Source organism: Brachyistius frenatus, unplaced genomic scaffold, assembly GCF_029030835.1.
Source record: "Brachyistius frenatus isolate BFR_SWC_R1_liver_20210118 unplaced genomic scaffold, ASM2903083v1 Contig_81, whole genome shotgun sequence".
NCBI classification, from domain to species: Eukaryota; Metazoa; Chordata; class Actinopteri; family Embiotocidae; genus Brachyistius; species Brachyistius frenatus.
The window spans coordinates 503,736-519,825 of record NW_027210680.1 but is presented as its reverse complement, the minus strand read 5'-3'; the positions used below and the strand labels follow the sequence as shown (position 1 = coordinate 519,825).

The 16,090-nt window shown below is 44.0% G+C and overlaps 1 protein-coding gene across 1 annotated transcript; it reads right to left on the bottom strand.

Moving 5' to 3' along the window:
• Positions 1-9,339: 9,339 nt before the first annotated feature.
• ifrd1 (interferon-related developmental regulator 1) lies at positions 9,340-15,529 on the bottom strand. The gene is made up of 12 exons (XM_069709199.1): positions 15,290-15,529; positions 13,435-13,539; positions 13,197-13,278; positions 12,325-12,449; positions 11,943-12,100; positions 11,730-11,780; positions 11,225-11,403; positions 11,002-11,110; positions 10,719-10,853; positions 10,420-10,548; positions 10,106-10,201; positions 9,340-10,024 (listed from the first exon to the last, which is right to left on the bottom strand). The coding sequence occupies exons 1-12, from the start codon at positions 15,318-15,320 to the stop codon at positions 9,938-9,940; spliced, it is 1,287 nt and encodes a 428-aa protein (XP_069565300.1). The 5' UTR covers positions 15,321-15,529; the 3' UTR covers positions 9,340-9,937.
• Positions 15,530-16,090: the final 561 nt, after the last annotated feature.

Sequence of the window (16,090 nt, the reverse complement as noted above, 5' to 3'; positions counted from 1 at the left end):
CAACCCCCCCCCCACACCTGCCCCCAACTCCTTTATTCACCTTACACTACCTTGCCTGCAACAAAGGGAAAAAAAAAAAAAAAAAATCCAGCTGAAATGGATAAAACAATATATTTTTTTCTTTTTCTTTTTTTTTTAAAAACACCACTGCGAAGCTGAGCAAATGAAATTATATGAGCAGTGTGTGGCGATAACAAGAGTAATTAAAGATCCAGCGGTTGTTAGAGGAGAAGATGAGAAAACATCTTAAAAAGCTTCCTTTACGGAGCCAGCCAATCCAACCGGTGGGTTCCTACGGTGATGAGCAGGGGCGACCAATCAACTCGCTCATTCTGAGCCTTGGCAACAACCTCCCCGGCAAAGCGAAGCAGGAGTGTGATGTGTGTGTGTGTGTGTGTGTGTGCGTGCGTGCGCGTGTTTGTCTTAACATCTGTGTCAGTGAAAAGTGTGCATTTGTGCAGCGAGTGTGCGACTCATCACATCACCTATAAAAATCCGTCTCCTCTGCATTCAGATCTCGTGTGGAAGCTGCAGTGTCACACAGACTGCCGTGTCTGTTCGGATCTACTGTGTACATGAAAACTAGTGCTGAGCTGCTTTCGTCCCGTGAGTGACAGATTAATTGATGACCTCATGAATTCATTAATACAGTCTCCTATAAACACGCAACACGCCCGGACTGATATACACACACACACAGTGTGTGTGTGTGTGTGTGTGTGCCTGCATAAATAGAATCGAGCGGAAGATTTGCCCAAGTTGCAGCAGTCAGAAATTGATTGTAGAACAGCTGATGTACAGATAGAGGTCCCCTCTGGCTGAAGTGAAACCAATATAAATTCAGCAAATGGCTGATGGGAACTTTTTGCTTTTCTGAGCAGACCGAGATCAATGCCAGGCAGATTCTTTTTTTTTAAATTTTTTTTTATTTTTTTGAGCCAGCCAGGACAGACATTTCTCTGTCCGTGGGATGATTTAACTCCAGTTTGAGTTGGCCCCAGCAACAGTGAAAAGCTGCTTCGTTCAGTCAATACGGTGAAAGATACAGCATAAGCACAGCGGCCATCTTCAAAGCAGACAGATAAGCTGTGAGATAGGTACTGCAGGCCATAACACATAATAATTTTTTTTTTTTTTTTTAAAAAGCATAGATCCTCCAATCCATTTCAAACATGTGCGAATGGCTGTTGAGGGATCAAACAAACAGTTCTGGCTGCAGCTTGAGACAGCATGCCTCTTTAATGTCCTCTCCGGTGTACTTCACAAGTCGATTGTTTAATAAATTCAAATAAAATCCTATTTACGATGAGTTGTAGATCATGTTTATATCGTGGAAAAACACGTTAAAAAAAAAAAAAAAAAAAAAAAAACTGGCATAAATGTACTTTAGATAACGGAAAATACAAAAATCGAAACGGTAGAAAGCTGACAAATTAGATGGGAAATGATAAAATTACACAAATAAACTGCTGGTGTAATCAAAGATGTCTCTGACCACATTAAAACAAACATGAAATATAATTTATGTAAACTCATTTCTGTTTCGAGGGCCCCATATGGACCCGTTTCTGGCGATTTACCATTTTGAGATCCCTTTTATCCTCTTTTTTTTTTTTTTTTTTTTTTTTAAAGAAAAAGTTCACCATTTTTGGAAAGTGGCCTCTTTTATATCTGTTCACTAAAGTCAATGCTACCGTTACGTACACACGCGCACCCATATGCACGCACATCCATTTGCTGTGGACAGCCTGACGCAAACACTAACCAAACTCAACTATAACTATAAAATCGCACAAACGCGTTGCGTATTTACACAGCGTCACATCCTATAGGTCAAGCTTAGCACAGCATGAATTCCATGGGAGGGGGGGGACGTGAATGGTGTAATGATCCAAAAAAAAAAAAAAAGAAGAGGGTCACGGGTTGGATTACCAAATGCATCCTGTCAGAGGATGGCTTCTCTACGCTGCATCTCTATTGGCGTATGCGCCGGACTGATGCTGCAGCACGCAGAGGCAGGTGTCGTCGCCTCAACTGTGGCCTCTTGCCTCCTCTCCGTGGCATCATCCGGCAAACAGTTGTCAGCCCTGACGGGGGTCTGCGCTCCTCGCTGCCCCGCAGAGAGAGAGAGAGAGAGAGAGAGAGAGAGAGAGAATTAGTGAGAGGCAGGGAGGGGAGGGTTGTCGAGAGAGGAGGAGGAGGAGGAGGAGGAGGAGGAAGAGGAGGAGGGGAAGTGTAACGGTGTTTGTCTGCGCACGTGCACTCGTATTTTATGCGTGTTGTTTGTGTGCGAGTGTTCAGCAGCTATGAGTCACACATTGAGGGGGCTACAATGCATCTGCGCCCAGCACGACAAACGTGTACCGCTTGACTCTATTTCAAGTCTACAACCACATTCCATATGGTGTCGGCTTTGCACAGTGTGATATAAGGCCTGCTCTGTTTTTTTTTTTTGTTTTTTTTTTGCGGAGAGATGAATGAGATGTGAGCAGCTCAGTCATTGGATGTTTTATTTATGCTGTGACCCGTGCACATGGGGTCCGGGGTCGCCCATTCAGACCAATACAGAGCAGAGACCAAAAAAAACAACAACAAAAAAAGAAGTTGTCTGAATGACTCAGCTCAGGCGAGGCCGGGGTAATATATATATTTATTTTATTTTTTTATTTATTTTTTTGCCAGTAAATGAGCAGGACTACAACACTGTAATCAAGTGGGAGTAATGGGGGAATGAACTCGTTTGATAATTCCTGTTGTGATTCGACGAAATGCGTCATGCTTCCCGTCACAATTCCTACTCGGCGCGCTCAGTCGCAAGTGCAGAGGTGATCACTGTCAATTCGAGTGTTGCCGCAGCTCACAGGCTTAACGGTGAACAGCTGCCACCGCCTGGCGAAGTTTAAAATTACACTCGCCTTGACATCATTACTCCGGCAGCGGGGTGCATTTCGGTGATGTCAACCGCAAATGGAGGCAGAATTAACACACAGCAAAATTACATTTTCAGATGATTCATAGCTCGCCTTTTTTTTTTTTTTTTTTTATTCCTCTCACGCTCCAGAAAAGTGCGACGTAAATAAACTTCACCGACTTCAGCTAAAATTTTTTTTAAAAAAAACAAAACAATTCCACTGCAGCAGTGAAAGTATCGTTAACCTCAAGTGTTTCTTTTAAAGTTTGAAAAAACGGTGAAGTATGAGCTTACTGTACACGGTGTGTTTCCAGGAGATTCTAAATTGCGCATTAGAGACACCCGTCAAACACAAATTCAATCATGCTATCGAGTGGTAATTATATATATATATATATCCAGCAAATCACTCGGAAAAGAGTAAACACCATTTGTAAGTCTCTGCAGGGCGTTTCATCTCGTCAAGTGTAAATGATGCCGTTTGATGTGCTTCGAAATAACCTGAAGCCACAATGTTAACTTTAACTTGGTGTAAATATGTTCACGCAGATGCCTTTGCGCTGGTTTTGGTTCTGCGCGTTTCTCTTTTCTTTTTTTTTTTTTAATTAGTTTTGTTGTTTTCAGTTACCGAGTCCCCCCCCCCCCCCCCCCCTTCACTCCACACCCACCTCACCTACCTGTTCTCGTCCCGAAGTGGGATATGAAACGATCATCACAAGTCGATATTGTGACTCAGGTGAAGGTGTTAGGAATGGCCTTGAAGGAAAAATAAATAAATAAAACACAATATGAAGCTGGCAATTAAGCCTCAGCTTCTCAGGCCAAACTGACCCAGTCAACACCATATGAAGCTGAAAGGTTCCTACGGGCGGGGTCACGGAGTTCTGCACTGAAGATCCCATTTTTAGTAATGCTTTGATTTTTGTAAAAAAAAAAAAAATAAATATTAAACATGACCCAAACACAACACAGGTTTAACAGAACTTTTATATTTTCCATTTGCCCTAGAGGGGAATGCAGTGACGAGTAAAGACCAAAAAAAAAAAAAAAAAAAACACAATAATGACAATTAAAGAAGGATTTTTTTTTATATTATTTTATTTATTCTTTCTTCATAGAGAAATGACTTTTGACCTCGGCTGCAACACCGACTGATTTGTTTGGGAACTTTCTGCCTCTGAACCCTCACATGTATTTTATGGTGTAAGCTGAATGCTGGGACATAAACAACCTGCTCTCTAATTAGGACCAGAAACTGTGATTCCCCCCTCCCCCCCTCCAAAATGTTATGTGAAGAAAACAAGCCTCTTAATGGAGACATCAGATAAACAAGCACGTGTGCAGTTGGAGAGTGAATGTCGTGATCTCTTGTCCTGCTGTATCTCACCTGCATGTACAAAGATGTGGATGAGAGAAGTCAGCACCCCCCCTCCCCCCGCACCCACCCACCCCGCCCCCCACACAGGTCATGAGCGCGACTCCATAAAGTCACCCGAGTCGCGATGCATTAAACATAATCAGCAATGTAAGCACCGATAGTAAGAAGCGAGCCCGCCGCGCAGCGAGATCAACGATTTACGTTCGATGCTGCACTTTTGGAAAAACAAGCTTCTACCTTTCTCCTGGGAGCGTGGCCAGGCAGTAGCATTAACATTCCTCACTTTCTGTTTACACTCTGCTCACTTAACGTTTGCGCAGACCTGTAAATAAGCGCAAACCGAAGAAGCGATGCGCGCTCATGGTCGTCTTTTACAACCGCGTGCAATATCTTTTAAATAACACGAAACCATCTCCACAGCAGGCGGTGTCGCAGCTCCATATGCAACACCGACAACGGCCGTGTTAAATAAAACACCTCGTCAGTCGATATAGAAACGCGTACTCTGGTTGTCTTAGGGGGGGGGGGGGGGGGTGCATCGTGTTCCTGCCGCGGCAGTTATTTTCTTCACTGCTGCCTTGTCCAGAGCTACTTAATTATCCCGATGCTGATCTAACACGGGATGATGTTTCCCCTAGAGACCAACCAGAGGAGCGAGAGGGCAAGCTGTACTCGATGTTTTGTTTTGTCGTTTTTTTGTTGTTTTTTTTCTTCAAGAGCAAAGTCATTTCATGTGCGGTTAGAAAACACTCGGGGTTTCCACAAACTAAATTTAAAGCACAAGTCCTTCTGAGCAGTCTTCAGCGTGCCGCGGTCACAATGTGGCACGTCGTCGCCGCACAAGGTGACCGAGAGCGGGGTGAACCATCCTGCTGATATACTGCACGGCACGCACGCAGCCATGACTGCAGTCATCAGGGGCAGCGGCCATTTTATCAGTCGCAACAACAAGCCCTTTGGCATCTCGAGATGGAGAACACGCAACGTCCACTCGGTGACAAAGTGCCGCTAATCTCGCCATCCATTTTTCATTGCGATCGCTACTGTATGCGCCTCGCTCCGGGGAGCAGGGCCAGGAAAAAGGAGGCGCTGGAAAGAGGAGGAGGAAGAGGAGAAAGAAGAAGGAAGAAGGAAGAAGGGAAGAAGGAGTTTATGTGAGTGGCACACTGCTGCCAGCATCACCAATTTGCAAGGAAATAGGCTGATCTATAGTAGGTGACATAGTAACAGCTGCTGATGTGCCGGAAGCACACAAGTGGAATAAATACATTAACCTGGTTAACTATTGAAAAGCATCCATCTGGGGTGTGTGTGTGTGTGTGTGTGTGTGTGTGTGTGTGTGTGTGTGTGTGTGTGTGTGTGTGTGTGTGTGTGTGTGTGTGTGTGTGTGTGTGTGTGTGTGTGTGTGTGTGTGTGCGTGCGCGTGTGCGCTCAATGGTCTGGCTTCGGGCTCTTGCTGCTGCCAGCGTGTGTGGCACGATGAACGGAGAACTGAACTCCACAAGAGACGCCCAACCGGCCGTAGCAACGACCGGCTTCTCGGTGTCCTCACGTGCTGCAGGTGTCACATTACAATGCGTTAACTTGTGTTACACAACAGAAAAGGAGTTCCGATCATTGGACGCGCCGTTTCCTCCCCTCAAAACACTGCCTCTGTGCTCACCGCCGTGTGCCTCCGCGCAACCACCGGTCAAATCCCACCCACCATGACATGACATATTCTGCTTGGTTCCTCGAGCCCGCTGCGCCATCCACAGCTTTTTTTTGTTGTTGTTTTCTTTTCTTTTCTGCTCGAGTTGCAGACAACAAAACAACGCAGCAGGAACCGCTTCGCCGCAGGACGCGCTTCCAAATTGCGGTGGGCGCATAACGACACACAAATGAAACTAATTATTGATTAAAACTGCAGATACCTTCTCAAGTCTCTTACTCATTTGATCCTCATTTATCTCCCCCCCCCCACACACACCCCTCCCCCTCACCCCCACCTAATTGCACAGTGATGCGATTTTCTTTGTATACAGCGTGACTGTGATGACACGTGAATAATAACAATGAACCATTAACATTCTCTACGATCCCTTTTCTACCTGCCTGACTGTAGCTGCCAAGATAGAGACGATCTCATCAAATGATAATGTTTATCTACAGAGGAGCCACATAAGCTGGGAGAAATTTGTTTTCGATCCAAAAAAAATAAATAATCTAAATCCAAAAAAAAATCAACACTGAAACTAATATGGTTTTTGAAAATAAGTGTTACATTCTCACATAAATACAGAAAAATCTGATTTCAAGCTGCTGCAATCGTTAGTTATATATCAACCATGGATTGAAGGGGCGTGTGTGTGTGTGTGTGTGTGTGTGTGTGTGTGTGTGTGTGTGTGTGTGTGCAAGGAGCCGTTATTATAAACCCACCGATGGAGCGTATTCAGTGAATATTGAACTTTTCACCAGTTGGCCAAATGAATGCTAATGCTGCTCTGTCTGCTACACGTGTAAATATGCGGGTTTGCCAACAAGTTATACAAAATTAAAAGGATATATTTTGCTCGTGTTGTTTACAGTATTTTTCATTCAAATCTTTTCATGTTCCACCAACACGGGTCCACAGGTCAGTGTTAACAGCACTTGTCCTTGTGTACAGTTCAGCGGTTGCTCTCAAACCAAAAGCACCTTTTGAAAAGGTACAAATGCTAAAAAAAAAAAAAAACTAAAAAAAAAACAGTTCTGGCCCCGCATGAAATTCTTCCTCCTAAAGAATTTGCCAAACTTGCCCAAGAGGCGAGGTAATCATTAACCGTCGGTGCAGGTTTGTTTAGCTTGGGACTTTAATCTTGATCAGAACTAGTTTGTTCCGTTTCTCAGTTCACAAAGGTCCGAGAACAAGACCAGAGCAGGCATGTTTAAAGAGAAGAAAAAAAACAAAAACAAAAACAAAAACTTCAATCTGCCTCCCAGGCCACAAAAACGATAAGACGACTTAATTTCACAAGTGTGAAGGAAACAACCAGTGCCGGGGGGAGGGGGGATGCAGATAAATCGCCCACAACGTCCTGTTTTACTGCTGGAGACAGCGGTCTCCTCCTCCGAAAGAAAGAAAGAAAGAAAGAAAGAAAGAAAGAAAGAAAGAAAGAAAGAAAGAAAGAAAGAAAGAAATGGGATGTGACAGCGTTGGGGATTTTAACGGCATGTCATTTGGCACAGTCGCCTCCAACACAGGCACATTTTCTTTCTTTCTTTCTTATGAATTTCTTGGTCTGATGAAGAAGGAGGGCGAGGAGGTGACGCAGATTACCGACGGTCGGAATGCGAGACGCAAAGTTTCAAAGAAAACCAGAAATTCCAAGTGACCACAACGGAGTCGACTACTAAAAAAAAAAACGGCATTTAAATAACGTGGTCATGAAAAGGAGAGGGATCCAGAAACAACGAGCCCGTGCATCGCAGTGATGGCGAGGATTCTGCCAGATCTGAACCTGACCGTTTCAATTCAAACACAAGTTAAAATCTCCTCTCAAGATTTAAAAGCAGCAAGAATTACAGTGAACAACATTTTTCAGCAGGAGACGGTGGATATTTCTCATGCCGGGTTTACTTTGTGCAATAACAAATAATGACATTTCTTTTCTTATTTGCACTTTTTTTTTTTATTGCTCTATTTATTTATTGTTGGGTTGGTTTTAGTAATCCTTCTTAGCCCTGACGTACTATTATCACCGACTTTGAATTTTATTGGTTGTTTATTTTTAATGTACCGTCTTTTAAACCTGGTTTTATATCCCCTAGGGGATTAATAAAGTATTTATCGATCTATAACCTGAATAAAAAAAGGAAAAACAAATAAGCCGGGGGGGGGGGAATAATCTGGGGAATTCAAAAACGGTGGAAGACGGACCGACAAGAATAGGCCGGAGGTTGTTTACAGGACAAGAAACGAAATCAAGAAATATCTCCAGAAATGCCATTTTAAAAGACAGCGGAGCGTACGGTGAAGTGCTACTACCAAAGCACGAGACCTATTTTGTTCATAAATGTGTCCCCGAAGGAAGCAAATTGCAAACAAGGAACCAAAATATGACAAAATTCCTTAAGTTTTGCAGTCTGCAACAAAGAGGACCGTCCTTTCAAAATCAAAGCGGTTCTTTTTGCTTGGCGTGGCCGAGGTACCTCATCAGATCTATTAATCCAAAGTAATCTGAAGAACAGCGGGCTTTCAGAAGGTTTACAAACGCATCTCCGTATCTAATCCCGACGTTTCGGCAGGAACGAAGGCGTGCCATTTAAAAAAAAAAAAAAAAAAAATGTATCGGCCCAGTGTTCCTGCGCTCTTCCGAAGGTAGTATCGTTTCTGAAACCTGAAAACGATTGCAGGACAGCAGTGTTTTCTGCAGCCTCCCAGCTAACAGACAACGTATTATTGACTGCACTATTTGTAGCTTTGTGACATTTACCTTTATCCGGTGACATTTACTGCTGCGGTGGATTTAAGTCTTCTTTCACTGCTGTGGAAAAGAAGCAGCCTTTGAGCAGGGAGCCGGTGGTGTAAATACGATATGTACGCCGTTCTATGTTAAGAGCTCCTTTATGGTCTGCGTTCCAAACGTTTCGTCGCCGACAAGCTGTAGAAAAAAAAGGAAAAAAAAAAAAAAGGGGGGGGGGGCAGGGTGCACTGCTCAGTCACCGTCACCGTAATGCCACCGTCACCTCGGCTGCAAAGATCCTTCACTTTGATGTGCGGCGGCAGCACTGAATACAATTTGCTCAATGACCTTCATATACCTGCCAGGGTTTGAGAGGAAGTGCCGAGATTTCTGGCTTTCAGAAATCCTCTTCCGGGAAATTTCAAGTCTCGCGGTCACCTCTGTAAAAACCTATAGGCATTTTTTTTTTTTTTTTTTTTTTTTTTTTTTTTTCCAATAACGTTAAATTATACTTTGGATTGAGCTGGCAAGGTCCCAATATGTGTTCCATGAGCTGAATAAATCAACTGATCTTGGTTAAATCAGCCGTATCACGATCGTGAGAGAGAAAAGAGGGAAGAAATCCATTTGTTACAACTTTTCAGTGTTTATTTCACCATCCTCGCCCCTTAGAGTACAATACTAAACACAATATTCACCGCAGTTCTACATAAACAATTATCTAAGGGTCAACTCGTTGGTGCAACTTAATACGAAGCCATCGAATGGTAAGGTGATCACAACATGTCTTGACGTGAACTAAAATAGAACTAAATGGTGCAAAGACAAAAGTTCATAAGTTATTATGGTAAAAAAAAAAAAAAAAAAAAAAAAAAAGGCCACATCATGAATATTAACATGAAAACAAATATACACTTTAGGCTATGTACAACACCACTGTTTTCTGTGAATACACAGTATTGAAGGTTTGCGCCACCCAGAGTCTGCTGTTTGATTATCAAACACTCACCTCTGAGGCGTAGCTATAAAAAGGATGTTCCTGTCGGTTACAAAGCACGGCGGCTGTGATCGAGTCTACAGAAGGTGAGCGTTTGGATACACAAAAGATGGACTCTGGGGGGGACGATCACATGAAGACAAATGTCAGCTAAAAAGCAGGAAAGTGATAAATAGTCAACAAAAAAAGAAGTAGAAGAAGAAGAAGAAGAAGAAAAAAAAAAAAGATTAAAATTCTCCCACATCCACTCTCTTGTCTCTGAACTTGCTTCTGGCCTTGGTCCGAGCCTTGAACGCAGCAGAGTTATGAAGATGCTGGAAAAGAAGGACCATGTTATAGCTTCTGAAAAGTCCAAACACACCTGATTTTGGATAGCCTTTTTTGTGGACACCTACCCTTTCAAAGCGCGAGATTTTCATGGCCTTCATCGTGGCTGAGTCAACCAAAATCGGTGGTCCCAGTTCAAACACGTCTCTGATGAATTCATTTGCCTAGTTGGAGAAAAGTTAAACACCATGAAGACGGCTCACCAGTCAAACAATAATAATCTGAATAACAGTCAATATATGCAGAAGGAAAAAAGCTCCTATTTGTCTTCCAATTCAACTGGCACCATGTAATTCAAGTTAAAGTTTGATGCATCAGTTTACCCACACTAAACACCCCATTTAAAAAAAATAAATTAAAAAAAATTAAAAATTAAAAATACCTGTAGGTGGTAGTTCATCCCGGAGCCCACAAACTCCCTGAAGGCATCGTATGTCCTCTTTCTGACCCAGCTGTCGATGGTCATGCGCTCCGTCCCAAAGCGAATGGTCTCGGATTGGAAGTCACCCTCCTGGAAAAAGATAAAAAGGGAGTTCAGGAAAAGTAAGAAGCAATGCAGTCCATCAATCCGCCATACAGACGAGTTATTTTTAAACCACCCTGAAAAAAACAAAAACAAAAAAACCGCAGGGGAAATCGACACCTAAAAATGTCAAGTAAAATCTGACAGCAAGCGCTCACCTCAACGGCCTTGAGTACGTCCCTGAACACCGACCGCTGCTTCCTCTTGTCGGTCTTGGCTCTGTGCTTGTTACAGTCGGTGGCCAACGCGTTCAGTTTATCACACAGTGCATCCCAGTCCTCAAACTCAAAGTCCTGAAGGGACACAGGAAGAAGTGCTGCATTTACAATCAATACGCGCGTCTGAAGGATTTAGATGTCACGCCGGACAGAGTAAAAGAAAAAAGGACAACAACAAAAAAAAAGAGTAGGGTGAAATTTAACAGCGTAGACGTGAACTTACAGAGTCCATGTCTCTGGCCAGCTCAAAGAGCAGAGCAATAGTCTCCCCTGCAGCAATTCTCATGTTGACATCATCACTCTCAAGCAACCTCTGCAGTTTGGGCAAGTGTCTGCACAACAACACACGTGCATTACATATGCATTCATTCCTACAATGCTCATCTGTAAAAGAAGTCCGCTCGACAGCGGCGCGTCACTGAGCGGGCCGAGAGCGATCGTCGTACTTGTGCAGGATGTCTTTGAGCTGGTTGGCGGTGCAGATGGTAAGCAGCAGTGCCCAGGACAGCAGGGCGTTGGTGTGAAGCTGGCTCATCTGGGGGCCGATGGAAGGACAGGCACCGTCCGCCCTCGCGTAGGACCGGGTGAACAGGTTCTCAAAACACTCCATGGTGGCGTGTACGTCCTAGAAGAGGACGCAGCGGGGGGGTCATGTGAAGGCGGGAATCTTTTAAGTTTGAAAAAAATAATAATAAGAAAAAAAAAACACTCCAGCCGTTATACATAAAATTCTAAACATGTTGTTGGGGACGACTGATTGACTGTCTGAGTGATTCCTTGAGGCTTGTTTGAGTTCAGCCGTCGGTTCTGCTAATCGTGAACATCAACAGTGGATAAGGCAAAAAAAAATGTCAGTGCCGATAATGAGCACAGATGTACATCTTGGCAAAATGTTGTCAGAGACCCATCAAAGCGGTTTGCCTTGAAGCCCAGACGTGATCAAGAACTTACCAAAATATCGTCTTCTGCAACCAACGTACAGAGGCCCAGACTTGTCGCCACCTATCACAGAAGCAAAAAGACTTCTTTTCAGTTGACGTCTTGTAGAAAAAGCCGAACCACAAGAAGCAGCAAGTGGAGAGTGGGTGATGTTTCACAACTTGTTAAGAATACATTCGTCCATGATATCCAAGGAGATCGCCACGAAACCAATCAAATACTCACTGCCTGTCTGGCTTGTATGTTGGCTGATCCATCTGCCAGGATGTTTTTGAAGATGGGTTTCAAGGTCTTGAACACCTCTTCGCTCTCAATTCCTGAGCCCAGCTGGATGGACAGCAAACAGGCTAAAGAAGCTGCTGCTCGCTGCTCCTCGCCTTTTCCTGACAAAAAAAAACAACAACACAGAAACAAACAGATGATCAGATTTGAAAGTAGAGGCAATCGACTAATTTAGCACAGAGAAAATAAATACACACGTGTAGTTCAAAAGTATTGAAACCTGAGAATTCCATCGCTGTTGTTGTAAGACTACTAACAACTATTTGTGGGCAACGGTGCCGTCGGACAACAAGACACTGACAACTTTTTTTTCCCCCCCTGGTACCTTTCTTGAGGCAGCGTTCGATGCTGTCCGTGACGGTCATCCTTCTCTCCGAGATGAACTCGTGCAGGATCCGTGTGGCCATTGCCGTCTTAAGCCCGTCCAGCGCCCCCTGTCTGGTCTTAGCACTGAGGAAAAACGGGGACGCAAGCGTTCACTGCTGCCATCGTTGAAATGATGAAAATGCCTCTTGGTATAAATGGGGTGAGCAGCGACGCGTGACAGCGAAATGTCAGAAAAATAATTCTCCACAAAGAAACATTCACTGCAAATGTAAATATAGAAGCTTATGGAGACTGATAAAGAGGCCATAGATTTGACATATATCAGGGATGTTTGGCTGACTGTTAAAAAATACTGCTTCCATTATTATTATTATTATTATTATTATTATTATGATTGTGATTATAAAAACATTTTGCATTGATGTGCCGCAAGTTGACGCTTCAGTTGAAACATTTAATACCCACATGGCATTGGTAGTGATGTGGCACTACTGCCGCATCCCGAACTCAACGTTATCACACTCGGCAAACCGATGGCGACTCCCCTATTTAAATACCATTTGTATTTATTTGTTTTCTTTACGTGCGAGTGTGTCCTTTTGCACATAGAGCAGGGAAGCAAGATGAGATCATAAATGGTCTCTCGAGACACGCGTCCGCTTTCCCCGGGAGGGATTCAGACGGAGGTCTGACGCTAAAATGCGCCAAAACCATGAACTGCGTGGCGATTCACTTCAGTCATATAATGCTGTGTTGAGGGGACTTCAGGAAATATGTTTGGTTTGTTTTTCCTCAGCAAATGTCTGGCATTGTCCCATCAGCCTAAACCCTAGCAGCCCCAGCTCATAACATGCGTCTGTGGACTTTCACCTCTTGTCCACCGTGCTGTCTATGAACCCCTTCAACTTGTACTGGAAATCCTCCTGGGCTGCGTCCTCGCTGGCCTCGCCACCTGAGGACAAGACGGGATGCGGTAAACGTACGCGTAAGAGCGAAGATACGAGTTACCGGCTGCACGCAGACACGCCCACCGACAGCACGGGTCGGCATCTGCGCGCGCAAGTTCAAGCCACTCGCGGTATTGGCACAGGTGCGCACGCAAACCTACCTTCATCCGCGACACTGGTGGTGTCACTGAAGCTGCTGCAATGACTGAGGGTCTCAATGGAGGCATCTTCATCGCTGAAAGGATGCACAGTTCCATGCTGCCCTCCTGAAAGACACAACAACGATTTGATTAGGCTGGATTATAATCCCCGTGCTTCCATCACTCCCGACACAGTGCAGCAGGTCGGTGCAATTCCATTACGTAACCGGAGCGCCACACGGGTACTGCTGCAAACACATCAGCTATCTAATCGGGTGCATGTCCTTTGTGGACCTTATCCTTCCGGGGCTTTCATTATGTCATACGAGAAGGCGCCGTGTTGTCAGCGGTCAAGGGTTAACTCGTACTCCCGTCGTCTGCGTGAACACAACACGATGTCTAGGGTGCAGGGACACAAGTCCCCGACAAGAGACTCTTTTGACAATCCGCCACCGCAATCGATTACTCACCCCAGATACAAAAATCGGCAGGTTTTGGTACAGGAGGAACAACCCTGTGTAACGGAGGCCTTGAGGAGGAAGCGGGGTGCCTTTCCAACAAAAGGTCAACGCCAGATCAGACGAGTCATCATCCGCTCAGACGGGGAAATGTTTTGTTGAAAACATCCAAAGCGGTGTGAAGAAGAAGAAGAAGAAGAATGAAAACGTTCTTCCATTTTGTAATACTTGTACAGACGGTCTTCTTGAAAAAAACAACAGTTCATAGCTAAAAAAAAAATAGTGTCACAATCTTGAGTGTCCATTTAACAAAACTGAAATCTTCGGATGTATTTAGTGGTGAGAAACGTCATATACGTAACACCTCTGCAGACGAACTGTAACCAGACTCGGACTGAACCGCTTCCGCAGCAGTGACCTGACTTCACCTCTGGAAAACACGTCACGGCGACAACACGCCGCAGCCACAACTCAAAATTGAACGCGTTAAGTCACGTTACCACGCTGTGCTAAACTCTACGGGCTTAAAAACAACAACAACAACAACAAAAACAACAACAAAAAACCGATAAAGGTCATTTTATCCACCTAATGCTTCGTGCGGGTTTCTGTGTTGACGTGGACGACAGCTGATTTCTGAGAACCGGGCGCCGCCTCTTTTCCAGCCCCGCTCCCCGGAGTCCAAAATGTCCGCCCTCTCGCTGCTAAATAACAACCCGATAATAACCAATGTATATATATATATATATATATATATATAAATAAAATAAAATACCTGCCTTTCACACCGGAGTGAAACACCGGCGAGCCGAAGTCTGAATGAACACCAGCACGAATTCGGCTGAATATTAATCGAGGTCACCTTACACACTTTCCGAGCTGTAATTGTTACGTTGCCCCGCAGAAATGAACTATTTATTCCGCTATCGAGATAATAGTTACGATAAAAAGCCGCCGGGGTGTCAAAACGATCCCTAACTTGTAATGTTCATTTAAAAATAAAAAATGTTTTACCTAGCAACCACATGTGTATGTTCTTCCTAATAGGGAGCGGGCATGAGGCTAGTTCACGTTAGCTCGCGAAGTACGACGATTTTTATTTATTTTTTTATTATTATTTTTTTAGGGCTTCTGTGAGGTATAAACTAGTTTATGGACATTAAACAAATGTATTCATAAAGATTAAAATAAATAAATAAAAAATATTTGCATACTGCCGGCACGCTTTGTGTGGAAAAAGCTGGTCAGCTTTGTGTTTTTGACGTAGGCCAGCCTCCAACATTTGTAGTCCGGACTGCGAGGACGTCCACGTCCGCTCAATGGACGACCAACACGGAGAGAACTACAACTACCGGCGGCGAGACGGAGACGTGACGCCGAGGCCACGAAGCGATGCGGCCGCCCAAACGTTTACTCACCCTTGCCATTCTTCTTCTTGTTCCTCGGCATTTTTCGTGCAGATTTGTGTAAAAAAAAACAATTTTTTTTTTTTTGGGGATCGAAAATCAGCCGATACACGACCAGCTTTTATTGTATTGTCTCGTAGAACGAAAATATTCCCGTGGCACAGTCGATAAAAAGAAATTGAAAGCGATCTTGGAGATAGTCTGTTGAACGAGACGATACATTTTCCCTCATAAAACAGGGCTGCGTAAGGAGACAGCGGCTCGCCGTATTTATACCGGCAGACATGTCACGAGGAGGTTTCCCGGCATCGTTGGCCAATCCCAGAATAGGAACGAACGTCACGTGTGTTTCGCGCGTGACGCAGTGAACAGAAACATGGGCTGTGTTTGTCTTTGGTTATTTTTGTGAAAATGTATATATCTCTGATCGGACAGATAACTGAGCGGGCCAAACGGGCAGGAGTCAGGGGCCCCGTGTTTTTTTTTTGGTTTTTTTTTAATCCCAAAATTATAATATATATCGCAGGAAACGGCACAAACAGCCAAAATGACATAGAGAGGGGAAGTAAAATGACCATAAAAGAGATGTGATTCACAAAACAATCACAAATAGTTATGAAAGAGATCCAAAACTACCAAAATGAGACATACAATAAATCCAGATTTCACACAAAAACACCTAAACGACACAGATTGGTTAAAAAAGACTTGCCCAAGATTAACAAACACATGCCAAAGATGACATGTCTGTGCCCAGGTTTTATAATCCATTCATGGTCGTCATAACTCAGTTAATATCGTGCTATTATTGTC

Bases quoted from the DNA above. Each gene is read 5' to 3' on its own strand.
- ifrd1 (XM_069709199.1), bottom strand. From the start codon at position 15,320: ATGCCGAGGAACAAGAAGAAGAATGGCAAGG. The intron at 13,279-13,434 runs GTAGGTTTGCGT...TCTTGTCCTCAG, and splicing joins CACCAGTGTCGCGGATGAAG to GTGGCGAGGCCAGCGAGGAC. The intron at 12,450-13,196 runs GTGAAAGTCCAC...GTTTTTCCTCAG, and splicing joins GACAGCACGGTGGACAAGAG to TGCTAAGACCAGACAGGGGG.